This window comes from Rhinolophus sinicus, linkage group LG06, assembly GCF_036562045.2.
Source record: "Rhinolophus sinicus isolate RSC01 linkage group LG06, ASM3656204v1, whole genome shotgun sequence".
Lineage (NCBI taxonomy): Eukaryota > Metazoa > Chordata > Mammalia > Chiroptera > Rhinolophidae > Rhinolophus > Rhinolophus sinicus.
The window spans coordinates 134,076,629-134,101,104 of NC_133756.1; the positions used below are offsets into that span (position 1 = coordinate 134,076,629).

The window sequence follows — 24,476 nt, forward strand, 5'->3', positions numbered from 1 at the left end:
TCCTCCCAAGAATCCCATGTCCCAAGACATTCATTTTACAGAACGTTTCTACCTTTTACCAACCTTCCTCATTTCTTCCACCTCCCAGCCCCTGACAAACACCATTCTACTCTGTTATCTATGAGTTTGGCTTGTTTCCTCTCCTTAATGTCATGTTAGAGGCAAGTGAGTGTGTAAGACTGCTTACGGTTCTGAGATATTTAGCACTGCACTGCCCTCTTGTGTTTTCAAACGAGTCCACAGCATCAAGACTCCACTAAAATCCCCTCACTGCCTTCCTCCCACCCAGCAACCTTTCCTCTTCCACTTCAACAGTTGGGTTTCCCTGCTAGTTTTAAATTTAAATGGAGGTTTTAGAAGGCTCTTAGCAAATAATGGTGGCTTTGTCCACCCTGGAGTCCTGAAAGCTTCCTCCTCTACACTCAAGATTTTCTTCCCTTCATTGCTCTCTCTTAACAGTAAATGGTATAAAAGTGATAAAAAAAAAGACCCCAAAGCAGCTCGTTTCCAAGAGCTCAGATGTTTGAAAGGGAAACTGCAATATTTATCAAGCTGAGAAGTTGACTATGTTCTGGTAATTCATTTTTATAATTATTCAATTATGATTACCAGTTATAAATAATGAATCAATGTTAATCAGATTTCCTGAGAGCAAACACATTTGACAAGTGGCCAAACTGACGAAAAACCAACTCAAAAGTGTTCTTAAAATGATTTAAACAGAAAAAAGAAAAGAAACTCTGAGTTCTTTAAAAAGACAAAAACACTAAAAGATGTAAAAAGACTCTTTCCCCAAAGTAAACCAAAATAGCCAACTTTTTTTTTTGTAAAACCAATAATGAGAAGATTAAGTTTTCTTTACTAAACTACTATTTTGACCACATTGTCCTATGAGCCGATTTAATGTTAACCAAACTGCTTTCTTCCAAATCATATTTGGCTAAATTTTCCCCCATTTGAATGCAAATGTGAATTCAGTCATCAAAATGATATTTTAAAACCTCTTTTACCCAGAAAGGCTATGAATTCAATTTATTTCTTCCCTTATATATCTTGCTTGGGTTTTCAGTCTTTTTATAACCATATAATTTGTTCCTCACAAAAAACTGGGATATTATTTCTATTTTACACCTGAGGAAACTGAAGTTCATTGAGGCTAAAGAATTTGTCCAAGGCCACATGGCTGGCAAGTGGCAAAACCAGGATGAGATCCCAGATCTTTTAGGCTCTAGGCCAATTCCATCATAACAGTGCCAAGAAAATAGACCCTGTCTTGCCCTTTGGGATGGAGCCTAGAATAGAGTGTGGGAACATTTACACTCAGTTTAAATATACTAACCAGGCATTCCCAGAATCCTGCTGTGGAATCTGAGGGAAACAAGCTTGCTTTAAGGGTGGAGTTGCTATATCTATCAGTCAAGGAGCGCACACACGTGTGTGTGTGTGTGTGTGTGTGTGTGTGTGTGTATTTAGCTCCTACTGTGTGATAATATGGAAGAAACAAACAAAAAAGGATTTTTTTACCAGTGTTATCAAGTGTGTAATGTTCTCAAGTAGTCTGCTATCCAAGTTGTGCGATGTGGTCAAGGAAAGCTAACCCACATTTGTTTGTTCATCAATAAATATTTATTTAGTGCCTATACTGTGTCAGGCATCATTCTAGGTGTTGGGAATGTAACAGTGAGCAAAACAAAGTACTGCTTTCATAGGCTGCTCATTCTATTAAGACGGTTAGTAAATAATATAGCATACTAGATAATTGAGGGGTAGTGACTTTGACCAATACTCAGAGAAAAGAGAAGTCAGTGAAGGTTCAAGTGGTGTGGAAATATGCCACTGTTACATGGAGCCATAAACAACTGAAGTTATACCTTTCTAACACGTGTTATACCAGAGGGTATTTGTGTCATTTCTGAGAATAAGTGTGTTTTTCCAGGACCCATCAGCTCCTAGTCAAGTAGTTGTTTCAAAATAGTTGTGGTGGGCACAACTCACAGTGGCCCATGCGGGGATTGAACTAGCAACCTTGTTGTTAAGAGCACCGCGCTCTAACCAACTGAGCTAACTGGCCACCCCTGGGAATATCAGTTTTATAATAAGAGTAAGACTAGGAATGGAATCAGATGTTGATTCTTCCATTTATTAGTTGTGCTGTCTTAGATGAGTTACTTAATGGTTTTTACTCTCAGTGTCCTCTTCTGTAAAATGGGAATAATATCAATACCTATCTTATCTTTAGCTCATAAAGCTATTATGAGGATTAAAAGATAAAATGGATATGATATGGAAACTGTATCACACAGTAACTGACACAAATTAAGAAATTAATAAATATAGCTTCTATATCGCTCAAGATTCTTTCAGTTGCAAGTGACTGAAACAAAAGAGAATTTATTGGCCTGAATAATTATATCAAACAATGCCTTATGGGCCAATCTTTCTGTCTATGATCTCAGTTGGACTTCCAAGGATGGGTAGTATCTGAATAAGAATTAAGAGGCACTGAGCTTTTAAATATGACACAGTTTCAAGCACTTTGCATGGGGTTTATCTCATTTAATCTTCACAGCATCCAATGAGGCAGGTACTATAATCATCCCATTTTGCAAATGAGGAAACCAGGGCACAGAGAGGTTAATAGCTAGAAAGTGGCAGGCCTGGGAATTGAGCCCAGCTGTCATACTTCAAAGCCTTTGTGCTTAACAACTACACAAACTTCCTTTGAAAACATTAAAGGGTGAATATGTGAAGAGGATAAGGAAAGTTTCAAATAAGAAAAAATAAGGTATGAATATTTTGACTTCTGATGTTACTAATGAGTTCAATACAAAATTGTGGGTTAATTTATCTTTGCACCCACAGCATTTAACTAGTAGGCACACAAACAGCAACTAATACATGTTTGACAAAGGAATTAATTACTAGCAATCTCCTTTACCTTCTGCCTTCTCCAGTTTACTTATCTTATTGCTTACTTATTTTATCTTTTTCATTTGTAAACTAACTACCCACCTCACCCATAAGTAGTAGCCAATAAACTTACACACATAGTTATTTCATTTCTAAAAAATCAAGAGAATAGTAATCGTCCTTATACAAAAACATCAGAGAGAATTTTCTAACATTGAGTGGTTCCCAGGAAAACAAAAATTTTCACCTTCTTTGGCGCCCTCTTGTGCTCTGTGGTGGAAAGTAATCAAGAGTGCTGATGCATTCAGGAAACTGAATCTGGATTTATTTTCTACACCCAGGACACACACACACACACACACACACACACACACACACACAACCTTGCAGATTAAACTTTTGTTTTCCCTCTCTGCATGTACTCTAGTTAGTGTCAGGAATTGTAAAATGTTGTGCCACCTGAGTTTCCCTAGTCCCACTAGGCCATAATTAACCTTATCAGTTTGAATTTCCTTCAGTTCCTATTCCTAGAGACTCATACAACACACACACACACACACACACACACACACACACACACACGCCAACACTCTGAATTCCTTGAGAAGTTAAAGCTGTAGGTTCTCTTGGGAAGAAGAAAGCATACCCACTCTCCTCTCACTTTTTCTTTACTTAAAGGGGCCCTCGAAGCAGTGCTGATTGTTCTTCAATGTTTTGCAGAGCTTTTTGTTTGTTCACTAGTGAAATAGGCCTTTTAGCTTTTCAAGTCTCCCTGTGCCCCATAGGACTTTTTACGTGGGACCCCTGGAAAGGAACAGAGGCTTAGATGGGAAGTGCAAATAACAGATCCCTCATTGCCTTGGATCAGGCGTCGTGCCCTAGCAAATGGATGAACAGGCTGCTATTTTGGAAACTTAGTCTTAAGCTGGAACCTGCATTATATTTCCATGAAACTGAATAATTAGTGATAACATTAAAATTATTAAAATAATGGCTGACTCAGCTAGTGCTTAGTAGATACTAAATACATTACTCAGGGCTTTACATGCAGCATCTCACTTCATTTTCACAAGGCCCCTATGAAGTAAGAAATGTTATCCCCATTTTACAGATAATGAAACTGAGGTTTAGAGAGACTACATGTTTTGAGAGACATTACAGCTTTGAGAGTATCTGATTGGTGTGGTTGTTTGAGCCAGAAGACTGCAGTTCCAATGCTGGCTCTACCACTTTCTAACTGGGTGACTTTTGGTGAGCTGTTTAACCTCTCTGTGCCTCAGTTTCCTTATCTATAATAATAATTCCTGCTTCATAAGGATATTGCATTTATTAAATGAGTTAATACATACAAAGTGATTAATGGTACTTGGAATGTATCAACTGCTATATAAGTGCTTTTTAAAAAACTGGAAGTCAAGTCCAGGTTGCTTCAGCTTACTATATGGTCTTCCTAACAAAAAGACTATATATCTATTCTCCTTAGGGATATTACTGGGAAATGGATCTTAATAACATGTTCTGCCATGGTGAATTTCTCCTTTCACTGTGCAGCAGAATCATTTGAAGAGCTTTAAAAACTACTGATCCTGATTCTGTCGGTCTAGGGCACGACCCTGGCATTTTTATTTTTCTAAAGCTTGAAGAAATGCCCATGTGTAACCAGAATTGGAAGTCACTGCCATAGTACTTAGATGTTTACAAAGTTCTTTTCCATAATAATGTAATATTTATTCCATGTTTACTACACGATAGGTACTAAGTGCTTTAATTTGGATCATCTCATTTAACCCTCCAATAGAAACTTTATGATTTAGGTAATTATTATCATTTATACTTATAAATGGGAAAACCAACAAACAGAAAGTATAAGGAACTCACCCAAAGTCACTTAGCTAGCTGGTGGCAGAGCCAGGATTTTAAACCAGGTGGTCTGATACCATGGCCTGTAGAGTTAACTGCCAGCCTATACTGCCTTCCCATGTGGTGTTTAATTTGAACTGTGTTATAAATCTGTGCAGTCTGCTGGTTTTGCTATTACCCCCAGTTTATAGATGAGCAGACTAAAACTAAGGACTTGACCAAATGTACATAGCTAATCAATACACTACCTGGGGCTTAAAAACGGATCTTCTAATTTGAAGTCCCATGCTCTTCCCATAATGTTGCAGAGAACTTCAAATAATTAAATACGATACTATTTTATAAGGTCTTTTAAATGCGTTACTTCCTCCTCTTTCCTGCAGTGACTGTTTTGGTCTATGCCTTCATCCCACAGGTTACTCTGGCAAGAGCTTTAACCAAAAGCCCTCTTCTATCTTTATCCCTTCTCTGCACATTACTTCCAGCTTCATCTTCATCCACTAAGTGTAGAGCTCATCAAGCAAAACCTTTTCTTAAAATTTGACTAACATTTGTCCTGTTTGCCATCTGTAGTGGGTTGAATAGTGGCCCCCAAAATGATAGTTATACCTCCTAATCCTGAGAACTTGTGAATGTGAACTTGTTTGGAAAAAAGGATCTTTACAGATGCAGTTAAGCTAAGGATCTCCAGATGAGACCATCCTGGATTATCTGGGGTGTGCCCTAAATCCAATGACAAGTACTCTTTTTCTTTTTTTTTAAATTTTTTTTTTAAAGATTTTTTATTGGGGAAGGGGAATAGGACTTTATTGGGGAACAGTGTATACTTCCAGGCCTTTTTTCCAAGTCAAGTTGTTGTCCTTTCAGTCTTAGTTGTGGAGGGTGCCATTCAGCTTCAAGTTGTTGTCCTTTCAGTTGTAGTTGTGGAGGGCGCAGCTCAGCTCCAGGTCCAGTTGCCGTTGCTAGTTGCAGGGGGCACAGCCCACCATCCCTTGCGGGAGTCGAACCGGCAACCTTGTGGTTGAGAGGACGCGCTCCAACCAACTGAGCCACCTGGGAGCTCAGCGGCAGCTCAGCTCAAGGTGCCGTGTTCAATCGGTAACCTTGTGGTTGAGAGCCCACTGGCCCATGTGGGGATGGAACCGGCAGCCTTCGGAGTCAGGAGCATGGAGCTCTAACCACCTGAGCCACCGGGCTGGCCCCAACAAGTATTCTTATATGAGATAGAAGAGAAGACATATAAACACAGAGGAGAATGCCATGTGATGACAGAGGCAGAGATTAGACTTTTGTAGCTGCAAGCCAAGCAATGCCTGGAACCACCAGAAGCTGGAAGAAGCAAGGAAACATTTTCCCCTAGAGCCTCCAGAGGGAACATGGCCTTGCTGACACCTTGATTTCAAATTTCTGCCATCTAGAACTGTGAGAGAATAAATTTCTGTTGTTGTAAGCGACCCAGTTTGTGGTAATTTGTTACTTACAGCAGCAGCAGACACGAATACACCATCTCTTCACTTCTTCTTGACTTTCAGGGCTCATGACATCTGTGTTTTCCCTTGTCGTTTGGCCCCATATCTTAAATAAACCCTCAGTTCCATCTGGTGCTCCTTCGCTGCATGGGACCTTTAGGTTCTTTATGTGCCTTCCTGATGTTGCTTCCTCTTTATTAGAAAGAAGACATGCTATCTCAACAGAATTCCCCCTCAGAAAGGGACTGTTTTTGAGGTGGGGAAGGAGATGAGCTCTGGAAGGACATGGGGCTGGTGTGGCAGGGCACCCTTTGCCCATGAGCTCCTTGTCATGTTTTATACCCACCACCCCTTTAACCCTGCCCTATGTTGTCTCTATTAAAGAGATGCCCGAGGCTTACTACTTGCACAAGTCATGCCTCATCCTCGGGCATCATCTGTAAAGTAAGAATGTTTGCTTAGTCTCCTCTAAGATATAAAGAAATCCATCCATGCAAAAATGTTCTTGAGCAACTACTAAGTGCTAAACACTGCGCCAAGAGCTGGGGCTACAGCCCTAAGATAGATGTGGTGCCTTACCTCGCAGGGTAGAGTCTGTCAGGGTTGATGAATACTGTGCTTCCAATCACCAGGACGCCTAGAGGGGAGGGGTGAGGAGTGTGCGCATGTATAGGGGACAGTGACATCCAAGAGAGGCAAGGAACAGGTTTGTTTTATTCCTGTTTGGGGTGGTTGGATTTGACATGGTGAATTCGAGATGTAGATTTCCAGCACACATTTGAAATTGCAAGTTTTGAAAGGGCTCATCCAAAGTCAAGTCTATTGGCTGAGGCCGTGGATGTGGGTAAGCTCAGCCCAGGTGATGAGGAAGAACGCCGAGGAGAGGGTCCTGGAGGTCTCGGAGCACCGTACCTTGCCCGGTGCTGCGCACAGTGCTCTCGGGCGGGTGCAACCAGAGCCCAAACTTCTGGTGGGACTTGTGCTCACTTCCCCAGGTCCCGCCCCGGTGGGCGGGGCTAGCAGCGACCCGACGTAGTCACCCGGAAGACTAACTGCAGTAGGCACGGGCTTGTTCGCCTTCGATACTTGAGGCGGACCTGGGGGGGCGCCCACCGAATGGGGTGAGAGGACAACGAACCCTGGGGAAGGAGGGAGGCCCGGATGCTCAGGCCTGTGGCACTGAGCGCTGCGGCGGTGGCGGCGCTGCTGGCCGCCCTGGTGGCTGCCTTGCTTCTGCTGCCGCTTGAGGACGCAGGGCTGGGGGCCGGCTCCAGGTAACCCCTCCACGTAGGGGACCGAGCTGGGTCCCCGCCTCCTCCCTCTCCCCCCCTCCACCCCTGTACCCTGTGAGCGGAGGAAGGAGGGATCGGAACTCTGGGTACCGTGGGGGAACGAGGCCTTTTGGTGCCAGCAGTTTGTGTCCCCTTCCGAGGTGTGGGTTGTCTCAGGTGCGGGGGATGTGCCAAAGAACCCCGCCCTGCAGGTGACTCAGTCCTTTCCCCTGGGCCCAGGCTGCGGACAATAACAATCTCTGCCTCCAGAACGAATAAATCATCCTCGTTACCCAGGGTAAGCCAGGCCACCCCTTAAACAGCCGAAGATCAGCACCTGTTGATGTTATTTCCGTAGCATGGCCGAGACAGAGGCGCTGCCGAAGCTTCGGGAAGACTTCAAGATGCAGAATAAATCCGTCTTTATTCTGGGCGCCAGTGGGGAAACCGGCAGAGTGCTCTTAAAAGAAATCGTGGGACAGAGCCTATTTTCCAGAGTCACAGTCATTGGCCGGAGGAAACTGAACTTTGATGAGGAAGCTTATAAAAATGTGGTGGGTATTGGCGCTGGGACTCAAAAATGGGGTGAAATATTTCATGCTTAAAGGCTGACCATTGCCCGGCCAGTGGAAGCGGCAAGAGCTGATCAGAATGTGCCAAGATCGGTCTGTGAGAGCCCTTACTGAAAGCTGGAGTCCTGGATTGTGGGCCCAGGTCCGCCTCCCTCACTGTATAACGTTGGGCAAAGTCCTCTCGGTCTTGGCACCTGTAAGGCTGGGTGTAGTTTGTAATGGAGGCTGGGGAGACGGAGAACACCACTTCCAGGGTCATTCAATGCTGGGTTCTACAGACAGTCCACTTTGCTTGTTTTGTCTCCCTGTCCCATCCACACTAATGTTAGTGAATCAGAAAATGCTTTGCCTAACAGGGAAGGTCTATGGCTGTGAAAGTGTTGTTAAGTCACTTTCAAGAATTTGCCCTGCCTGACTTGCCAGGGCTGCAGCCTTGTGTCTGTAAGTGAAATATTCCCCTGACTGTCACTTACACTTTCATGGTTAACCAAATGATACACAGATTCAGTCTGGTGCAGATCCCCTAAATATTTGAAGTCTGAGCTTTATAGAAATTCCTTCCCCTGCATTTAAACTGAGTTTGTGAACTTAAGTAAATTGAACTATAGTATAATCCTGAGACCCCATAATTGTAGGACTTGGTCCCACAGGTTTCACAGGTAGAACATTCCAGATGGTCTCACAAGTGGTCTCACAAATAAATGTCCGTGACTCCTGCAGGTCCTATTCAGGTCATTTTGCATATGTCTTTGGTCCATCAGGACTTTTCTGTTTAAAATGCATATCTTTGCTCAGACTTAGGCATTAACATGCGGGCTTCGTGGTCTGGCTCCATGGGATGTGTCACACACTTCTGGTGATTAGAAACTGAAATCCAGTTCTGTGCTGTGCACGTCTTTTGGTCAGGCACTTTGTGCAAACATCTTTTTCTTCGTTGTGTACAGTGCCAGGAAAATTCATTTGAAAGAGTTGAGGGCAGGGAAGGAAAGCAACATTATATTTCAACTCTTATATGATGGGAACTTCTCAAACTTTCTTTTTTAAGTTTCATGACAAACTTACGAGGTTAGATGGAGGTTCTTAAATTTCAGTGAGCATGAGTATTACCAAGGGTGCTTATTAAAAGTGCAGTTTCTGACTCAGAAGTATTGGTCTAAGAATAGACCTAAGAATATACACCCTTGTATCAAGCACCCACTGATTGATTTTAATGCAGTTGCTTCATGGATTGGACTGAAGGAAAGATTATTATTCACATTTAACTGCTGAAAAACTGAGGCACATGATAAATAGGCTAAAATTACAGGCCTAGGAATTAGCAGGCCCAAGACTCAGACCTAGGTCTTTGAAATTCTAAACACCATTCCCTGCCCCCATATTATACCTTATTGGTATCCCTCTTGCTAATATACAGACAGGTATTTTATTTTTCCAGAGAGAAAATTATAATTGAACGTGACTTTTGAGATCTGGATCACCCCTAGTCCAGTTATGTGTACTGTGTCCATATAAGCACGTTGTTGATTTTGAATTCAGATTAATTGCTTTTTGGTGGGAGGAAATGAGCTTGCAAAATTTGATGTTAAGAGGGTAGACTCTTCAGTAATGTTCTTAATTGATTTTTTAAATCTAAGGTATTTTGTCTTTTAAAAAAAGTAACATCAAGTTGTATACAGCTGTGTCTTTACTATCTAGAATCAAGAAGTGGTGGACTTTGAAAAGTTGGATGACTATGCTGCTGCCTTTCAAGGTCATGATGTCGGATTCTGTTGCCTGGGTACCACCAGAAAAAAAGCCGGGGCGGTAAGGAAGAACTATATATACCCCGTTCCCTTTTCACTGGCCAGTAATGTCAAAGATTCCTTTCTTGCTCACTCTTTTCCTTTACATTTGCAGTGCTTAAATATAAACAAGCTCTTATCATTTAAGATTTCATATGCTGCCCTGTTCTTTGCTGTACTTTGAATAGTGCTGATAAATTCATCTTTCCCTCAAAGTAATCCTTGAGTTCAGGCCTGTGTGCTGGAGACATCGATACATATTTACAACGTCTTGCCTCTTGCAAATATTGCTGTCACTATATCCCCTGGCTGAGGTAAACCAACTGACTCATGCTGTTAGCAGTAAGCATTTTTTTTCTTCCTTTTTCTTTACAAATGTCTTAAACTTAAAGCATTTGCTCTCACTTATGTGATTTGCTTCAACCTATATTCAGGCCAAGCTTTAAACTTCTGGGATAGAACGTCAAACAGAGACACGAATCAGCTAGTCTCTAGTGATGACTCAGCCGCCAGTGATGATTCAACCCAGTGGTGATTCAGCCTTCACTGACGCAGAACTGTTCTAACACACATTTTATTTTCTTTTTAATGGTGTGCTAAAGTTCATCAGTCCCTATCCAAAAGTCATAGTTTACTACATAGTTAGAAGTCATAACTTACTATGTAGATCTTGGGCAAGTTTTAATACAGCTTATTTATTTTATGCCTTGACTCTACTTTCTCCCTCTAGCAGAATTTACTTGCCATAGGTTTAGAAACAGGCCTCTGCATCAGAATCATTAGGAGAGCACATGGTTAAGAACTACCATGTTTCCCCGAAAATAAGACCTAGTCGGACCATCATCAGCTCTAATGCGTCTTTTGAAGCAAAAATTAATATAAGACCTGGTATTATATTATATTATATTATATTATATTATATTATACCAGGTCTTATATTATATTAAAATAAGACTGGGTCTTACAGGCCTAGGAATTAGCAGGCCCTGGTATTATATTATATTATGTTATATTATATTATATTATATTATACCAGGTCTTATATTATATTAAAATAAGACCGGGTCTTACATTAATTTTTGCTCCAAAAGATGCATTAGAGCTGATGATGGTCTGACTAGGTCTTATTTTCGGGGACACACGGTATTGGTGTATAACCAAGGGGTTACGTTCAGATGTTTTTCTCTGGGCCTCCTGGCAATTCAAAGAATAATTCTATTTATGCTTTCAGTAGGGATCGATTTCCAAATCTTCTGCAGTTCTACAACGTCCACTTTGAAACACAGCTGGATTTCTGAGCTCTGTGCTAAGAAATGTGGATTGTAGAAATATTTGACTCTCCTAGGATTTGGCACATTATGTCTTGTAGAAAAGGTCATATTCCTGCTCAGCAACTAGTGCAGTCTTTTCTGTTCGATGGACAGTCACAAGCGGTGTGTCCTCTGAAAGCATTGAAAAAGTTTTGTTCTGTCTGCAGTGCCAACCTGATTTTGGTGGTGACTCAGCAAAAGAAAAACCACTGCATCAGGCATAGAGCAGTTGATTTCCATGACATAAGGCAAGTCTCACAGAGTCCAGGGAAAAGTCTAAATTGTTTTGTTGCATTCAAATTGTGTAATGTAATTTTAATCAGAGGCATTGGGTGTCTTTCCTATCCAGGAGATTTCTTTAGATGGAGTTGATTCCCCACCCCTCAGGGTACTCAATACCTTGTGTTTGAGAAGATAAACATAATTAATGAAGTAAACAAGAGAAAAGACTAGTAAGCCAAATACAGTCTCAGAAATGAGCTAGGGTTTAAATAGTTTAAGACGATAGTGACGGAAACTAAGCTGGCATTTCCTACAGAAAGTCTTTTTTTTTTTTTTTAATTTGAAACTAATTTAGATTGGATGTAATATAAAGTTTGGAGGCCGTGATAACTTGAGGCAATTTCAAAGAGGTGAGAATTCACAAGTGCTTAGGTAATAGTTGTTTGTTGGGGGGTTCTGGATTTCCAAGCTCACCCCACCTGGTGTTCTGGGTCAGCAGCCCACTTCGTAGAAAAATAATTTATCAGATGGATATTGCAAAGCTGGTGGCAAGCCTAGGGTTATTCTTTAACTGTTTTGTAATTGGTACACCCCACATTTTGCTTTAGCAATCTGAGTGGCCAGTAGAGAAACTTCAAGAAATTCAGGGTTCCTGTCTTAGTGTTGAAGTCCTCTGAGTAGCCAGTTTATTTCCCTATGATGTTCAGTGTATTAGTTTACTAGGGCTGTTATAAGAAAGGACCATATAACTATAATGGCTTAAACAACAGACATTTACTGTCTCACAGTTCTGAAGGCTAGAAGTCTGCCATGGAGGGATCAGCAGGATCGGTTCCTTCTGAGGGCTATGAGGAAACGATCGTTTCCAGGCTTCTCTTCTTCACTTGTAAACGGCTGCCTTCTGCCTGTGTCTCTTCACATAGCATTTTATCTGTGCATGTGGCCATGTCCAAATTTCTCCTTTTTATAACAACACCAGTCAAATTGGATTAAGAACCACCCTATTTAGTATGACCTCATCTTAACTAATTATAGGTGCAGTGACCCTGTTTTCAAATAAAATCACATTCTGAGGTTAGGATTTCAACATACGAATTTTTGGGAAAACACTGAAACCCATAAAATTCAGTCTACCCAGATTTCTGTTACAATTGGTGCCAGGGATAGGCCTATTAGCTTTCTTCAGCTGATTGAAAAAGCATTTCCTTTAGCAGTAGCTGGTTAGGTGCTAATCTTCCTTCTCACACTCACAAGCCATAGTTATCTAATTAATGTAGTGGCTTCCTGACTTGGTCCTAATCCAGATCTAGTGGGTCAGAATCTCTAAGGTTGGAAGCTTAGAAACTTGGGAGATTCTGATGCCGCTAACTCACCTCTTTTTGTTGGACCTGCTTTCAGGAGGCACTGGGATCTATTAGTCCTCTTCACCTGCTGGTTTTCCAGGTGCTGTCATCCCCAGTGCCCTTCACCTTGTTTTAGTGAGTCACGTGTGTGCTAGTGAAGGTTGAAATACCCTTTGAAAATCAGACCTACATTGGCCTTGAGTGAAGAGTAAACACTCACAGATCCCACTGAGAATAGTGCTTTCCCCTTACTTGTATTAAGAGAAGGATTGGGTTAGGTAGTTTGAAGTGGTGTGATGTGGAGTCACCTCTTTATTGGTCTCCTCACCTAGTAGGCATAGACTCCAGCAGTCCAGGTTCTTGGATTGTGTGGAATAGACGATTCCATGCATGTGATTAATGCAGCCATTGTAACATTTATTAAGCATCATTAAGGTCCCATGGCTTCTGATGCTAACGGTATACTCTTGTAATCCAGGGGCTTGTAAACTACTCACTGTGGGCCACATACAGCTCTCTTGTTTTTGTACAGCCCGTGAGGTAAGAATTGTCTTATCCTTTTAAATGTTTAAACATTTTAAAAGAGGAATAATATGTCATGACGTGAAAATAGAAGAAATTTCAAAATTCAGATTTCAAATTTCAAAAATCCATAAAATTTTATTGGAACATAGCTATTCCCATTACTTTCTGTGTTACCTATGGCTGCTTTTGTGCCCTGAGGTCAGAGCTCTGTAATTCAAACAGAGGTCTGCAGATCTGAAAATACTTACTATCTCATCTTTTACAGGAAAAGTTTGCTGACCCCTGTTGTAATCAGTACTGTGTTATTTGATGTCTGGTTGGCGGGGAGCTTGTGAAGTGACGGGGTCCTAGATGGTTTGAGGGATTCAGATAATAGGCTCTGTTTGGGTCCCAGGCAACTGTGGGACCTTGGGTATGTGGGTTAGATCCTGTGGGCCACGGCCTCCTTGTCTGTACTGAGAGGTAGGGATCACTGAGGCCCCTTTGGCCTGCAGAATTCTTTGATTTTCTTGACATAGAGAAAAGAATGCCCCAAAGGAAAAATTTTGTGAGAACGTAGAGATTGATTCAGGAATCCTCAGTATCTGTTTGATTTTATTTTTCTGTCTAGAGCTCTTCCTCTAATCAAGGTCTTGGTTCCGCCACTGTACATCAAATACAAGGACGCCCTCCAGCACACAAGCAAATGGGGTGTCAGAGTATCCCATTTGTTGTTCGTCAGCATCTCTGTTTTCTCGCCTAATTTATAGGGTGGGAGTGAAGGAGGAAGAATCTGGAGCAGAAATATGGCTAAATGGGACCCTTTACAGAATGATGGATTCCTCCCTTCTTGGAAAAGGATTCCCCTGACCTTGAGCCATCCCAGCATGCTTCCTTGTCACACCAGTCAGTGCTGAAAGACCTGTTAGGATGAGTTGTTCTTAAGCCAGAGTTTCCCCAGTTCTCAGGCATGGGTAAAGAAGATTAGAAGAAATACATAGTAGCTTTGGATTTTAATAAGACTTGAAATCAAGAGTAATTGAAGAATTTGTCTCCCTAGATCAGGGGTGTCCAAACTGCGGCCTGTGGGCCAACTGTGGCTGGCAATCCATTGTTAATTGGCCCGTAGCAAACTCCAAAAACATATTTAGTTTACTTAAATAAGCCAGGTGAGGCAATACGTACTTCACCTCGAGTGAGTCGCCCGGCTGTTTGTGTATTTTACTGCATATGGCCCTTGGTAAAAAACGTTGAAAAAAGTTTGGACACCCCTGCTCTAGATGTGTGTAGAGCCTGTAAGGATATCGCTCCTGAGTCGTATACATTGTGTTTATTCTTTCCAGTGGGTGCTGGGAAAGGAAATTTATAGTGGGAACTTATTTAATTGATTCCTTTTCTACAAGGAACTCTGATTCCTAGCTTAGAGTGGGACACACCTACTGTGGAATCATAAGGACACAATAACATAATCGACTTACTGCTCTCAGAAGAGACGTCGTTTCTCCTGCCATATGGTTTGGAAAACTTAATACGGGTTTCTTGAACATTGTATTTCTGGGAAAAGGAGTAGCTTGTTTTTCTATTGTATTTTTTCTTCTTCTTTATTTGAGCTGTTAGAGAACAAGAAAAGATGTTAATAATAGGATTTTAAAGATAGCTCCCTTTTGTCTATAAATGGAATCGTCTTTGCTCCAAAGGAAAATTGGTGTGTGTGTTGATATCTCTGAGTTAGTCACCAGGATACACATTTAACTTTGGTTTCTGTGTTCTTGAAAGCCATTGACCCCTTTGCTTTTGCGTTTCATTCACCAGCTAAAAGGCCACGCATCAGGGTGGGGGAAGTGAGATTCAAAATTTGTGAGCTTGGAAAAATGTGTATATATAATCAGCTTGAGGGCTCAGAGGATTTGTGAAATCGGTGTGGATTAACAGCTATTGATTGCTAATAAAACAATATTTAGCTTTGTCCAGAAAATAGCGATGGAGAAAGGTATGGGCACCTTGTCAACAGGACCCATTGAGCAGGGATGATGGGTTAAGCGTGGGGGTCTCTGCAGCAGCGTGGGTGCTCCTCCTTCAAGGAGAGGTTGTCAGTTGTTAGTGAGGCGGGTGAAAGGAAGGACGCCAGCGTCTGATGGTTGGGGTGGTATTGAGGTGCCTTAGCTGACTAATGAGATTGAAAAAGTCCCATGGTATTTATGTCACTTTAATTTTCATCAAACAATTGGAGCCGACAGCACTCTATTAAGGAGAGGCTGATCCAGAACTAAAGCCAGATAAATTAGGGTCTCAGTTTAATCAAATTATCCTTTTACTGGCCCTGGATTAAGTGAGAGAGACAGCGTCCGTCTAGAGACTTGTGATTGGCTGAATCATTCCCTTATTTTTAAAGAAGCTGATGAAAGAAAAAGCATTTTAACAGAGACAACTATAATGCAACTTGCAAGAAATAGTGGTAAAACCATGGCAACAGCAAAAAGGAATTTATATTCACTAGTTACCTATGTGATTTTATTATCAATAACAAACCTGTTGTTAAAATCAGAGTTCTGGAGAGTTGGAGTGAGGGGAAGAAATTGATGTGGAAGAAAAATGGAGTGTTTTAGAATTTTTCTGTGTAGTTTTAGATTGTTTTCCTTGGCACACTTTCAGCACATGTAAAATCTCATTTAGGAGAATGGCTCTGAGGAGAATCACATCCCTCTCTCAGGACGTGCTGAGAATTAAAATTGGTGTGCTTCACACTGATTTGAAAAAAGCAACAGCATAAGTCTGAATCAGTATGGAGGACAGGTCGGTGAGTCAGTTGTTAAGATAGAATATCAAAGTATACAACACAAAAGGGGATGGTGTTGAGTTCATTTGTTAAGAGTTGAGTTTATATTCCCTAAAGTAAGGCAGAAAAATCACACTGCCCTGCAGATGTAATTGTACTGTGAGCGATGAGAAGGGAGGACAAGAGAGGCTTGGGGTGGGTGGGTATGGGGGGGTGGTAATAGAATAGTATAGTAATATAAAATAGAATAGTAATGTTCTATTTCTGGATTTTGGAGATGGTTGCAAAGGATGGTCAGTTTATGAAAATTCATTGAGCTCTGTACTGACAATGTTTACTTTTCTTGCATGATCTACTTCAGTACAAAGTTAAAAATATTTGCTTAGGCCTTTGTTTCAAAATTGAATTTTTTATTAGTTTTCTATGGCTGCTGAAACAAATCGCCTCAAATTTAGTGGCTTAAAACACCATAAATTTATGATCTTATAGTTCTGTAAGTTAGAAGTCCTACAGGGACTTTGCTGAGATAAAATCAAGGTGTTGACAGGGCTGCGTTCCCTTCTGGAGGCTCGAGGGGAGACTCTGTTTCTTTCCCCTTTTCCAGCTTCTCAAGGCCACCTGCATTCCTTGGTTTATGGTCCCCTTTCTCCATCTTTAAGGCTAGCAGTGGGCGGATCAAGTGCTTCTCACATTGCATGACTCTGACCTTCTCTTCTGCCTCTCTTTTCTACTTTTATGGATTCTTGTGATTATACTGGGCCCAGGTGGCTAATACAGAATCATAGTATTTTTAGGTCAGCTGATTAGTAACCTTAATTTCACCTGCGACATTAATTCCCTTTTGTCTTGTAACCTGACATATTCACCGGTGCGGTGATTAGGACATGGACATCTTGGAGGGGCCATTGTTCCACCTACCACAATTAGGAATTGGTCATTTTTATTAGCTAGGGATAGTGTGGGATAAGAAGGAACGTGGGTATAGCAAAGAACACTGCTTGGAGATAAGAATTTGTACTCCACTCTCAGCTCTCTCTCTCACTTATATGCCGGCAGTTCACTGAACCACTGGACCTTGTTTTCACATCTCCATGAATGGGTTGGATGTGGTGTTTCCTGAGGTACCATCTAACATCTTATGAAAGATATGCTTCTCCATATGAAATAAAACAGTTAGGGTCAATAACTACCATAGGGCAAATTTTTAGCAAAACAACAACAACACCAAAAAAAATCCATTGGGGCAGTCATCAATCTTCAGATTTAGAGTCCTCATGATATAAAACCTCATTTATATAATTGTAGGTACCTAGGAAGTTCATCTTCAGTAGACTTTAGACTTCTCTTCAGCTCCCTTGACTTTGAGGATGCCAGAATTTGTGGTGGTCCCAAGAGTGTTACTACATAGAATTCCCTTTTCTGGGAACAGGCACTTGTCCTTCAGTGAGGCCTGGGAAATGAGTCTATATTCTATTGTTTGTACCATCCTCGCCTCTCCTCCTTTCATTGACACATAATTGTTTCTGTTTCTAATTGGATTTGCCTTTTCTCTGCTTTCATTGGGCTTTTATTCACTCATTCAAATATTTTTGGAGCACCTGCCATGTGCTAGACATGTACTGAGGCTGTGATGTGAATTAAGAAGAAAGACCCAAGCACTACCCTCACTGGACTGAGTCTAGACCAGGGGTCCCCCAACATTCGCAATTATACACCTTTCAGTAAAAGAATTTGAGAATGCAGTCTTTACTAATATGTAAAGTATGTTGACAACATACACAAAAATTGGAAATTAAATAGGCTTTGTTCTCATAGCGCCCGGATAGTGTTCTCAGCCCTGCTTTGAGACCCTACCGTGGTAGAGATGACACAGAAGAAAATAGAGAAAACAGAGAGAGGGCTGTCAGGTTGTAAAGTTATTAAAAGACAAAGCAATGTGTGACTAAAAGCAGTTCCTCTGCCTGATCTTATTGTTCCTTTTGCTCCTTGCCAGTTTGTTTCATGTCTGTGTCTCAATGTCCTTGTCCTTGTTTGTTTGTTTGTTTTAAATTTTTTATTTTTTTAAACAACAACAACAAAAAAGAACCAAGAAAACAATTCACACATTGTTCTTGTTTTTCTGTTGTGGTCTGGCCTTGCTGATAAAACTGGCCCACGTGTCCTGAGGATCATACTTGGAGCCTTTCCCAGGGTCTAAGCCTGACTTCATGTATTGCTTGGATGCATTTTATTTAGACCCATGTCCCCCCAGGCCTCCTAGCCTGCCACCCAAGCTGAATAGTAATCTTTAAGATGAACTCATAGCTTTTTGGAAATAACTCACCTTTTTTTCCCCCTCAGGAGGGATTTGTTCGTGTTGATCGAGATTATGTCCTGAAATCTGCCGAGCTGGCAAAAGCTGGAGGGTGCAAACATTTCAACTTGCTGTCTTCTAAAGGAGCTGATAAGTCGAGCAATTTTTTATATCTGCAAGTTAAGGTTTGTGCAGGTTTCTAGCTTTCATATCCTTTGAAGAATCCTGGCTAATTGGCAGTACTAAATAATATAAAATGCTAAATGATGCACAGATGCATTAAATGCATTATATTATACATTTTTATAGCTGCATGACTGTTTCGCAGGGATATGTTTAGTAAACAGGAGTGATTTGAAAGATAATTTCCAAGGTCGTTCCCCGTGTTGATTATCCAGTAATCATGAAATGGATATGGCGGCTCTGGTCTTGAATATCAGCAGGAATCTTAACATTAGACGAGACTTTGAGGCAGTGATTCTTAAAGTTTTCCAGAATAGATAATATTTTATTACTGGGTATGGTTCTTGCCCTCAAGGAATTTATAATGTGCTTGTTTAAGTTTGGTGATTTGCTAAAAGGTCTCACAGGACTCAGAATATAGTTAAACCCACAGCTACAATTTCTTACAATGAAAGGATATAAAGCAAAGTCAGTAAAGGGAAGAAGTACGTGGAGTGAAGTCTGAAGGAAACTAAGTACAAGCTTCTAAGAGTCTTCTCTGAGTGTTGCACGTGCATCATTTCTCCAGCAATGAGTATTGTCTACCAGAGAAATTCGCCTGAGCTCAGGAGTCCAAGGGTTTTATGAGGTCAGTCTTGTAGGCACCTTCAGCTTAGAAAAATAATTACAGACTTCCAGAAGGAAAGCAAGTGCTCGGCATAAACCATACTATTTGTACAAATAGTTTAGGTACAGTCAGCTACCCTTATCAGCTCAGTAATGATGAGAACACTCCTCAAATCCTAGTTCCCAAGCCACAGGCCGGCCTTGCAAGCAGAACTTTCTAAGGATAGCCGTCTCAGCCTGCTATGTTAACTCTTATGCACACTGCTCATGGAGGCAAAACACATCTTTGTAAAAAGCCAAGAAACCTGTCCACATACAAACATATATAAATGTTCAAAGAAGGATTACTCATAATAGCCAGAGTGGAAACAACCCCAAATCTATCAACTGATGAATGTATAAATAAAATGTAGTATAAACATACAAAATATATCATTCAACTATAAAAAGGAATGAGACATACTACAGTATGAGTGAACTTTGAAAACATTATGCTAAATGAGCGAGGCCAGTCACAAAAGGCAACAATGTGTGTGATTCCATTTATATGCAACGACCAGAATAGGCAAATCTATAGAGACGGAAAGATTAGTGATTGGCTAGGACTTGGAGGGAGGGGAGAGGAGTGAGTGCTTATTGGTACTGGGTTTCTTTTTGGGATGATGAAATATTCTACACTTAGATAGTGGTGAAGGTGGCACAACTCTATGAATATACTAAAAAACATTAATTAAAAAAATTTTTTAAAAAGCTACCTAAGATTAAACAAGGGGACCGGTTAAGTGCCAAATAAATGGGATGAACAGGCCAAGAAGCAGAAGGAGAACAGGCTGCTTAATTCAAAGGCCTTGAGACGTACCTGTGACCTGAGCTCCTTTGGCATTTCTGTCTATAAAGATGCCTGGCATGAAAATTCATGGTTTTAACAAATTTAAAGCATCATCTACATGTAATCTCACCGTCTCTTAAGCTTTGATGGGGTTTGTTAGGAAATGAGTAATACGGTGCGTCTGTCTTCTGACCCGCTGGAGCTCCCTGGAAATCAAAAAAGGTTAATGTCTGCCAGCCTGGAACATTAATTCTGGACTAATGGGAAGTTTTTCTTTTGTGGTTGAACTCTTAACCTGTCGTTTACTCCGTCTGGATCTGTTTTAATATCTGTCAAATGAGATGCTAGGTGACTGTGCAGACAGTCACTCATTCAGTACATTTTTTTTTTTTTTTTCACTCTACCACATATCAGGATGAAATGATTTATTCCTTGACTTCCCAGACTCTTTGGCATCTAAAAACCTAGAGAACGATATTTGTAAGTACATGTGACCCTTGAACAATGTGAGGGTTAGGGGTACTGGCCCTCCCGTGCAACCAGAAATTTGTCTATAACTACGCTTGGCTCTTCACATATGTGGATTCCCAGCTTTGGAGGGACTCTTGCAAAACATGGGTTTGAACATGGGTTTTTCAATTGGGTCAATTGAAAAAAAATCCATGTATAAGTGGACCTGTGCTTTTCAAACACATGTTGTTCAAGGGTCAGTTGTATTGAGATCCTCTGGAGCAGATTATCTTCAAAACCCCAAGTTATTTTCTCTTAAGCATTACAGTCAATTTTTCTTGATTAAATATTGACAATGTGAGTGTTTTTTTTTTTTTTTTTTCAAACAGGGAGAAGTGGAAGATAAGGTGGAAGAATTAAAATTTGATCGTTACTCCATATTTCGGCCTGGGTGAGTATTCATGCTGCCTAAGAGTACACCACTGTTGGTTATTCCCTAGAAGGTAGTTTTTCATTGGAAGAGGCCTACAACTAAGATACCTAAGAGATGAAAGAAGCTGTCTGGAGGTGGGTTGTTCTCTGAAGAAACCCACCTGTTAGCATTGAAGGAAGGGGTAGACCGTTGGTGGTGCCAGGTTCAAAATAGTGTGAAATTTCCTGGGTAGCTTTTGCTGCCTTTTTAAATAAAAATCCTCTTCATGAATCAAATAAAACCTTTTATCCACTGTATTAGTCTGTTCTGACAGCTGTAACAGAATAACGCCACAGACTGGGTGGCTTAAACAAAAGAAATTTATTTCTCACAATTCTAGAGACTAGAAGTCCAAGATCAGGGTGCCATTGGGGTTAATGTCTCGTGAGCCTTCTCTTCCCGGCTTGCAGGTGGCCTCCTCTCTCTGTGTCCTCATGTGACCTTTCCTCTGTGTGCGCGCGCGTGTGTGTGTGTGTGTGTGTGTGTGTGTGTGTAAGGAGAGATCTTATCTCTTCCTCTTCTGTAAGGACACCAGTTGTATCAGATTAGGGTCTCACCCTTATGACCTCATTGAACCTTAATTGCCTTCCTAAAGGTGCTGTCTTCATATACAGTCACACTGGGGGTTGGGGCTTCAATGTGAATTTCGGGGAGACACAATTCAGTCCATCGTACCCTCTGTGGTCTGAGTGCAATTTACCATCTCTTCCTCTGCGTTTTCTTTTTTTGTCTTTAGAGTTCTGTTATGTGATAGGGAAGAATCTCGCCCAAGTGAATGGTTTGTTAGGAAATTCTTTGGCTCCTTACCACAGTCTTGGGCCAGTGGGCATTCTGTGCCAGTGGTGACTGTGGTTAGAGCGATGTTGAACAATGCAGTGAGACCAAGTGACAAGAAGAAGGAACTGCTGGAAAACAAGGCCATCCACGACCTGGGGAATGCTGACAGCTCTTTGAAGCCATGACCACACCTGAGAAATCCTTTTTTTGGTAAAACTCAACACCCACTGCCTAATCAGTAATTTCAGGGAGTGAAAAAAGTCATTGTGCTTTAACTGTGGTTTCACTGTTTTTCAACCAACCAGATCCAAAAAATGATTGTATTCTGCATCAGTAGTTCAGAGGCTGGTTGTACATATATATATACAGTCGACCTTTGAACAACGTGGGTTTAAACTGCAGGTCTACGTATACATGGAATTTTTTTTCGATAAATACGTAAATGTATTTTCTATTCCCTATGATTTTCTTATTAACATTTTCTTGTCTCTAGCTTACTTTATTATAAAAATACAGTGTATAATTCATATAATGTACAAAATACGTGTTAATCTACTCTTTGTGTTATAAGGCTGCTGGTCAACAGTAAATTATTAGTACAGTTGGCCCTCTGCATCTGCATCCCAATCTCAGATCAAAAATATTGTTTTTGATCTGTGGTTGGTTGAATCTGTGTATGTGAAACCCATGGATGTGAAGGCAGACTGTAGTTAAGTTTTTGGGAAGTCAAATGTTACATGTGGATTTTTGACCGCCCTGAGGTGGCACCCCTTACTTCCACGTTGTTCAAGGGTCAACTGTACATCAACAAGGGAGCTTTTCAAAAAACAGAGCTTCGTAGGCCCTGCCTCAAACCTTCTGAATTCAGAATTTTGGGGTACGGGCACAGGAATTGTTGATTTAAGCTTTCCCTGGTGATTCTGATGCCACTATTGGGAAGGCCAGCTTTGAAGTGCTCATCGGCAGAGGCACAGCAGCAGTGCAAACCTCATATATCATGTAAGAATTCTGTTCTAAAATTGTTCACATTCGTGTATCCAACTTACCCAATGCTGACTGCATGTAACTGTGCCTTACTACTTTAGAATATATAATAAAATTTGTTGCATAACTGAGCTTATATAATTCATGGGAGAATTAAATAGAGAAAAAAAAATTAATGGACAAGTCTTGGATACCTCTTAGATTGTTAGAAAATACTGATAATATGCAGTATTTTGGCCAATGGGATGACATAATAGCTAATATTGATCAAGTGCTTGCTAAGTGCCACTTTTACATGTGCTGTCCTTTAACCCATCAAACAATACTTATGCTGCGCATAAAAGTGAATACTGTGGCACTGGCTTTTGAGAAAAGAAAGAAGCTTTATTTGTGAGTCCACTGGCAAGAAGGCAGGAGGCAAGGCTCAAATCTGTCTTTCTCATCAAGGAGTTGGGGAAGTGTTTTAGTGGGTAGCAGTTAAGGGTTCACAAGTGTTACTTGTGAGTGGTGTTTCACAAGTATTACTCCTAAGTGGTGTATCCAAGGTTTAAACTGTGGTTCCGGGAAAAAGGATAGGCCAGGTTCTGCAGTTACACTATCATTCCCATATCTTAGATGGTGGAAACTGAGCCTCAGTGCAGTTAAGTGCCTTGCCCAAGAGGCCAAAGCTGAAGACCAGAAGCTAGGAAATGGCAGGACCAGGATTCTAACCCAAGTCCTGATCCCATATTGTAACCACTCTGCGAGAGCATCCAGTGTCTAGAATTCCAGGCAGTTCCAGTTAATTTTTGCTGGATCAGCACATGCTATGGATGAATAAAATCGAAATCCTGGGGTTTCTTCATTGGTTTAGGAGCCCTATAATGATTAACTACAAAATGTTCACGTAGCCAGTAAAAGTGCTGCACTTCAAAAACTATGGAAAAGGAAAGGAAGATGCAGAAGGAGGGGTCAAAGTCAAGAGCACACAGTGCTAATTTCCATCATGGAACAAAGGATGGTGGTGAAACTTAACTTTTGCACTGGGGGAAGCACAGTGATTTGAGTGATTCAGTCAGTTTTTATAGGGTCTACAGTATGCCAAGTCATTTCAAGCTTCAGTGGATCCTGGAAGATAAAGGCCAGTGGGCTTTAGGAAGGAAATGGAACATCTTCCTTCTGTCAGGTGGGGCTCCTTTGGGGCTTGACTCTAAAGAGCCTGTGTGTTTGGGTGATAACAAGCATGAGCTCCTAGACAGGAGGCCTGAAGTGAAGGGACCCCACGAGGATATCCTGAGGCCTGTGGGCTCTAAAAGCAGCTAAACCTGGTGGCCAGTTTTAAGATATTCTCTGTATATTATTTCCTTACCCACAAACCTGTCAAGTCTTGTTCAACATTTTATTCTGGTGTCTTTAGAGAGTGGGATGATGGGGGAGGGTCTGTGTTTATCTTTAGAGCAGAGAAAAAAGCTACTCCCTCTCAAGCCCAGCATTGTGGTAAGACATAAACTTCAAGGGACAAGATTCTGGTCCAATCACCCCTCTAAATTGGGTGTTACTTTTTTTTTTTTTTTACTGTTAACATTGAATGACTGGGTGTTAATAGCAGGTTTCCCTTAAACGTTATACTGACAGGGAGAAGATGGGCTTTGCTGGAGAGAGCTTATGTTGGGAGGATGAAGGACCAAGTTGGATTAATTAACTCAGCTTACTAAGTGCCTCCTAGGTGCCACTGGGCACATAGGCAGAGGGAATATATCAGTGAACAAGCAGTCTAACCGAATGGAGCCAGTAGATGTTCTGGCAATATCCTACAATGTTAAAGGGGCTTCAAAATTAATAGTTGATGGCTTCTGTTCTGGTGAAGTTTACAGTTAAGGGAGGG

General features: G+C 41.1%; 1 protein-coding gene across 2 annotated transcripts; it reads left to right on the plus strand.

Annotated features, from left to right (window-relative positions):
• Positions 1-7,251: 7,251 nt before the first annotated feature.
• HTATIP2 (HIV-1 Tat interactive protein 2) lies at positions 7,252-22,743 on the plus strand. 2 transcript variants are annotated; one of them, XM_019742628.2, is made up of 6 exons: positions 7,252-7,360; positions 7,869-8,064; positions 9,778-9,885; positions 18,359-18,496; positions 20,769-20,830; positions 21,588-22,743. In XM_019742628.2, exons 1-6 carry the CDS (start codon positions 7,356-7,358, stop codon positions 21,811-21,813), a joined length of 735 nt encoding a protein of 244 aa, XP_019598187.2. In that variant the 5' UTR covers positions 7,252-7,355; the 3' UTR covers positions 21,814-22,743. The 2 variants fall into 2 exon arrangements, with proteins under 2 accessions (XP_019598187.2, XP_019598186.2); XM_019742627.2 differs by having other exon boundaries at positions 7,281-7,513.
• Positions 22,744-24,476: the final 1,733 nt, after the last annotated feature.

Bases quoted from the DNA above. Each gene is read 5' to 3' on its own strand.
- HTATIP2 (XM_019742627.2), top strand. From the start codon at position 7,401: ATGCTCAGGCCTGTGGCACTGAGCGCTGCGGCGGTGGCGGCGCTGCTG. The intron at 7,514-7,868 runs GTAACCCCTCCA...TTATTTCCGTAG, and splicing joins GGGCTGGGGGCCGGCTCCAG to CATGGCCGAGACAGAGGCGC. The intron at 9,886-18,358 runs GTAAGGAAGAAC...TTTCCCCCTCAG, and splicing joins CCAGAAAAAAAGCCGGGGCG to GAGGGATTTGTTCGTGTTGA.